This window comes from Asparagus officinalis, chromosome 10 (assembly GCF_001876935.1).
Source record: "Asparagus officinalis chromosome 10, Aspof.V1, whole genome shotgun sequence".
Classification (NCBI taxonomy): Eukaryota; Viridiplantae; Streptophyta; class Magnoliopsida; order Asparagales; family Asparagaceae; genus Asparagus; species Asparagus officinalis.
This window is the reverse complement of record NC_033803.1, coordinates 13,672,186-13,678,457: the sequence shown is the minus strand read 5'-3', so window position 1 is coordinate 13,678,457 and position 6,272 is coordinate 13,672,186. Positions and strand designations below refer to the sequence as shown.

At 38.2% G+C, this 6,272-nt stretch overlaps 1 protein-coding gene across 1 annotated transcript; it reads right to left on the bottom strand.

The window, feature by feature from the left end:
• Positions 3,363-3,977, bottom strand: LOC109826488. Its single transcript, XM_020393518.1, has one exon. The coding sequence runs from the start codon at positions 3,975-3,977 to the stop codon at positions 3,363-3,365; it is 615 nt and encodes a 204-aa protein (XP_020249107.1).

Sequence of the window (6,272 nt, the reverse complement as noted above, 5' to 3'; positions counted from 1 at the left end):
TCTCTTTTCCTACCAAAGCCGTATGCAATTTTTGCGAAATCAACGAGTTTTTCATCTGCATCCTCCAATAGGAAAAATCATTCTTCCCATTGAATTTTTTAATCTCATACTTTCTCACTTTAATTGTTTTACTTGTAGACATCATTCTCTGCTTGTTTTAGTAAACCGCTTTTCTCAGGAATTCCAACAAATACCTTGTGTGCACCACACAATACTCAAAATACCACCTCAAATCGGAAGCTTTACCACCGTCAATCTGATCGAGGAGCTCTGATACCAATTGTTGGGCGCAAAGTCAAGCCCTCACGCCGCGGAAGCGATATAACCTGAGAGAAAACCCTGACTTTTGTTTTCACAAAAACTCATGTTAACCTCTATATTCCCATTTCACTAAGAAAACAAGAACATAAGTAATATATCTCAACAAGGTGAGATATAACTCTTCTCAATATCAGATCTAGGTCTGAATATCGAGAAAACCAACAAGCAATAGCCAACACCTAAAAACAGTAAAGACACGAGATTTACATAGTTCAGCAAACTTGTCTACATCCACGGGAGAGGGTGAAGGGAGATTTCACTATGAAGGAGAACACCAACGACTTGTACAACCCACAAGCTCGTCCCAAAGATAAAACTTTGATTTTTTACCCAAAATAAATTGACCTCTCTTGTAAAATCTCTCCAAGCTCACTCTTTTTCTCTCCCCAAGATCTCACTTTTTTAAATCTGAAAAACTCTCTCTTTTGTAGCCGTCAAAGCCCTCTTTTTCCTCCTCTGAAAAACCCTAGAAGAAGACTCCTATTTATAGGAAAAAAATCCCAAACCAAAATATCCAACAGAAAATCGCAGGCGAAAAATTCCCGCGGCTGGGCTCCGCTCGACTGTCTTGTGCGGGCCCCCGTGTTCCCCGTTCACAGTTTATTTTTAAAGATGGTAGAAAAAGTACAATTTTATTGGTGTCGCGAAATCTTGTAAGTTAACATGGCCTTTTAAGTTAAAGTTAATTATGGGCTTATTCTTCTGTTTTTGGGTAATGCATAATCCAGAAGCAGAGGAATCCATTGTGAGTACTAAGCAGTGTGGAAATCACTTTGTTGGAAAGAACAAATGTGATTCAATGTTCGTTTACAGGTCATCTCTGGGAGAACTAAGGTGCAGGAGCTGTATGTATCCTAATTAATTACCATAAAGACACTTTCGTCATGTTTCTCTATTAATGTGATCTCTGCATTTGAATATATATAAGTGAAGCGCATCTTTTAGATATGCATTATTAACAGATATCTCTAAGCGATATTTCTTTTCGCTGAGCTTCAATAATCTTCAAATGAAGCTTTTCTAGATAATTAATTGAATTTAAAAAAAAATTGCGAATAAGTATTTTAGAAATGAATTAGTACTTTTTTTCAAAGAAAGATTGTTTGAACCACTTAGGATATATATGAAGAACCTGCGCCTGTTGAATATCAGATGTCACGAAAAAATTTACGACTTATGTGGCTGGCGGATTGCTGTGCATATGGACAGATCGGAGGAGAGTCTTTACTATGTTTTTCGTTTTGGTTGTCTGGTAACTGCAGAAAGATCAGTTCTCCTATCTTTTGTTCTAGTTTCAGCAAGGTTGTCAATTACGATCCAGTTCCGTTCCCGAATTTCTTATATATATATAGATATATTATATATATATGAGAAAATGGTATGTCTTGTGTACCAAGCATAAAAACGTTGATGGCTTGGTTGAGTGATAGTGGCATAATCCCCTCCACTCATTCTAAATGTTTGATATCCGTCATCCCACTCCTCAGCATGTGAATGTGTCCCCATTTGAATGATGTGGAGGGATGTGTCACCTATACCAAGACAAAATTTGGTATTGGATACAAGCATATCATATTTCTCTTCTCTCTCTCTCTTCCTCTTCTCTCTCTCTCTCTTATATTTATAATATTTTATATTTATATAATAATATGATATTCTATATATTATATATATATTGAGAGAGAGAGAGAGAGAAGAGCGACGAGATGAAGAGAGAAATGATAAGTTTGCTTTTTACCAAACACAAAAAATTGTGTTTGGTAGTGAGCGTGCCACAATCTCTCTATTCATTAACAAATTACGGGACCACATTCACATGGCGTTGGAGAGTGCATGGGGATATCAACCATGTTGAATTGGGAGGCTATTATGTCACGCTCAACGCCAAAGCCATAATTTTTTGTGGTTGGTAACCAAGATACTCATCTCTCTCTCTCTCTGTCTCTCTCTCCTATCTCGTCATCTCTCTCTCTCCATCATCTCTCTTGCTCTTATATATATATATATATATATAATATATCTTTTGTTCTAGTTTCAGCAAGGTTGTCAATTACGATCCAGTTCCGTTCCCGAATTTCTTATATATATATAGATATATTATATATATATGAGAAAATGGTATGTCTTGTGTACCAAGCATAAAAACGTTGATGGCTTGGTTGAGTGATAGTGGCATAATCCCCTCCACTCATTCTAAATGTTTGATATCCGTCATCCCACTCCTCAGCATGTGAATGTGTCCCCATTTGAATGATGTGGAGGGATGTGTCACCTATACCAAGACAAAATTTGGTATTGGATACAAGCATATCATATTTCTCTTCTCTCTCTCTCTTCCTCTTCTCTCTCTCTCTCTTATATTTATAATATTTTATATTTATATAATAATATGATATTCTATATATTATATATATATTGAGAGAGAGAGAGAGAGAAGAGCGACGAGATGAAGAGAGAAATGATAAGTTTGCTTTTTACCAAACACAAAAAATTGTGTTTGGTAGTGAGCGTGCCACAATCTCTCTATTCATTAACAAATTACGGGACCACATTCACATGGCGTTGGAGAGTGCATGGGGATATCAACCATGTTGAATTGGGAGGCTATTATGTCACGCTCAACGCCAAAGCCATAATTTTTTGTGGTTGGTAACCAAGATACTCATCTCTCTCTCTCTCTGTCTCTCTCTCCTATCTCGTCATCTCTCTCTCTCCATCATCTCTCTTGCTCTTATATATATATATATATATATAATATAATATATATATATATATATATATATGCAAAGATACAAAGGTTCTGCAAATCTTATTGTTCTAGTTTAGAGCAAGGTTGTCAATTACTAACCAGTTCTTCCCGTATTTACCTTATATATGCAAAGATACAAAGGTTCTCCAAATCTTATTGTTCTAGTTTACAGCAAGGTGTTTTTTTTTTTTTTTGGTCAATGAATTAATGCTTTATTCATCTTCCAAGTATGTAAAGTGTTGTACATCAAAAACCAGGATTAATAACCTGGTAAACAAGAGAAAATGTCTAGTTACAACTTCACTATCATTTCCTTTATATGTGCAGGAAAATCATCATTCAAAATTCTAGTGAAGATGGATAATTTGATAGCATGGAAGAGAGTATCAGAAGTCCTTGCAATCCCCTGAAAGATCCTGATATTCCGCTCTTGCCAGATAAAGTAGACAGTCACAGATAGAGCCATTCGCTTCAAATCATTCTTGAATCCTTTTCCTTTCAAGCAGCTAGAATACCATCTGCAGAGCTGATCCCAAGTACAAGTTCTCCATGTATATCCCAACCAATCCATAACATTGTTCCACACTTCAGCCGAATATTGACAATCAAAGAACAGATGATTGCAGTTTTCAGGATGTCTAGAACACAGAACACAGCAATTTGTGCTGAGAATTCTAAATCGACACAACCTTTCTTGTGTGAGAAGCCTAGAATGGAAGGCTAGCCAAAGAATTATTGAATGTTTAGGGTAATTCAGCCTCTCCCAAGTGGTTTCAGTCCAGTTTGTTGTAGTAGAGGAATTGGTTAAGATGTTATATACCAAAGATAGCCGAAGTTTGCCATTGCTACTGCAGCTGTTAAGAATGTTCAGAACATCATCTGCATTGCCATATTTTTCTATGATCATGTTTCTAGTTTTGAGGAGTTGCTTCCACATCCAAGAGTCATTATCCCTCTGCTGAACTTGCCAAACATTTAAATTTTTTAGATAATGACCATGGATCCATTTTATCCAGAGAATGTCTTTCTTTTGATGAATCATCCATAGTAGCTTCACAGCAGATGCCTGGTTCCATACTTTGGCTGAAAACAGTCCCAAGCCCCCATGTTCCTTGCTCAGACATACTGAATCCTAGGATATTAGATGAATTTTCTGTCCCCATAGAAATGTTGAGCAGAGCCTGTCAATTTTTTAATAAAATCATAAACTTTTTTGATGAACAGCAAGTTGATTTTGTTAAGGAAAATGTTCGTAGAGTATTTAAATACTGAGCCATCAAATGCGAGCAACAAAGAGGGCGGTTAGTTCATGGCCCTAAATTGTGTTAGTATTCGATATAACGAAAATGTCTAATTTATCATTTTATGTTGCAGCTATGACTATGGTGTGTTCATCTACCTCTATATCAGAGCAATAATTGGAGGTCGCTCGACATTGTTGGTTAATCCACCTGGCGATATCCCTGAAGCTATGCGAGCAAGACTTGCCGCTCACTTATTGATAGCTGGTTGTGAGCAGCGACATAAAGACGGCTCAGCGTATAGTGATGAATGACATGTTTATACAAATACAATAATGTAATATTATTTAATTGAAAATGCATATTTTCAGATGTATTGTTAGCTCTAACTTCGTGTCGGTTCTAAAAGAGTACTTGGTTCATCTAATTGCAATTGTGTTCGGGTTAGCTCTTTTCTTGTTAGCTCTAGTGGAGCGTTAGATGAACTAGAACTAACAGGATGATAGCTAGAACTAACAATAAGTGATACAGGGCTAACATGGCCACCACAACAAACACTTGGCGTCGAACTAACGCCAGCACGAAATAGAACTAACCCGAGAAGGGCTAGAACTAACAGGAGGACGGCTAGAACTAACAAGAAGTGAGCTAGAACTGACTAGGAGTGAGCTAGGGATAACATAGCAGCCAGAACTGACACTTGTGATGGAACTAACGCCAGCACGACTTAGAACTAACTTATATACAGTCAGTTACGAACCGTATCGTGTTAGTTCTACCTCCAGCCCGCGTTATTTCCGTCACAAGTGTCAGTTCTAGATTATATACAGTCAGTTCTAGCCCATCTCGTGTTAGATCTAGTTGTTTTCGTGATAGTTCTAATTGAAACTCCTGCAAAAAAGCTGTTCTACTTGAAATTCGAGGAACAGAACGAAGTAAAATTTTCTGAGTTCATAAGAAACATATTATTCAATCAGTATTTGCTCAAGTTGAAAGTAAAAAAGGAAATATTCAACATGAAAATACTTACAACGTTAGTTCTAATTGTCATAATGTTAGTAGGCATTTATATGCAGGCAGTCCTAGATTTAAAGTGTTAGTTCTAACCGCAGCCCGCGTTATTTCTATCGCCCATGCTGGTTATAGATGCTACGTTAGTTCTAATTGATTCAATGTTAGTTCTAGTTTACTTACAGTCAGTTCTAATTTCGCTAGCGCTCTATTTGAGTAAGTGTTAGTTCTAGATGTTACATCATTTATATGTTCGTTGATTTCCAAGACATGTCTATCACCCTAACAGTTCATATCATATATCCGCGTCTTTCCAGTTCAGGAAGGGTGTTAAAATAGTATTTCCCTCGATATTCAAGCTTTGTCCTTTTCCACCAGCACAGGCGCCTCTCTAAATCCCTCATCCCCAAACGAATACCTAAGTCCAGCGTCTTCAATCTCTGTCATAAACCATCACAGATGGCTATGGATGGCACCTGTACACACTGCCATGGGTCAGGGCATACCTCTCGAGATTGTCATCACGGTATTACTTCTCGTGCCCCTCCAAGGATGCTTACCGTCCCTGCCAACACCGCCAGCACCATCCTACATCTCTCCGCTTTCGCAATCTTCAATCTTAGGTCAGGCCATCCATCCGTCCAGGAGCTCAGAGAGATGCTGGCTTTTCGCTTCAATCGTAGTTCATGGCCCTATCAAATCAAAGAAGCGCCAGGAAAGAGCTTCATGGTGCAGTTTCCATCCGTCGCCCTTCTTACCCAAGCCACAGAGCTCGGCCTGGTAGATGGGGGCACCTTTACGGGCAGATTCCGCCGATGGAAGGAGGATCTCAGGCTTTCAACGGTTCCCCAACCTTTTCCAGTATGGATCCGCCTATTCCACCTCCTATACCATCTCTGAGATTTTGACTTTCTACAATCTCTGCTCGATGGTATCGGTGAATGCATCAT

Bases quoted from the DNA above. Each gene is read 5' to 3' on its own strand.
- LOC109826488 (XM_020393518.1), bottom strand. From the start codon at position 3,977: ATGATCATAGAAAAATATGGCAATGCAGATGATGTTCTGAACATTCTT.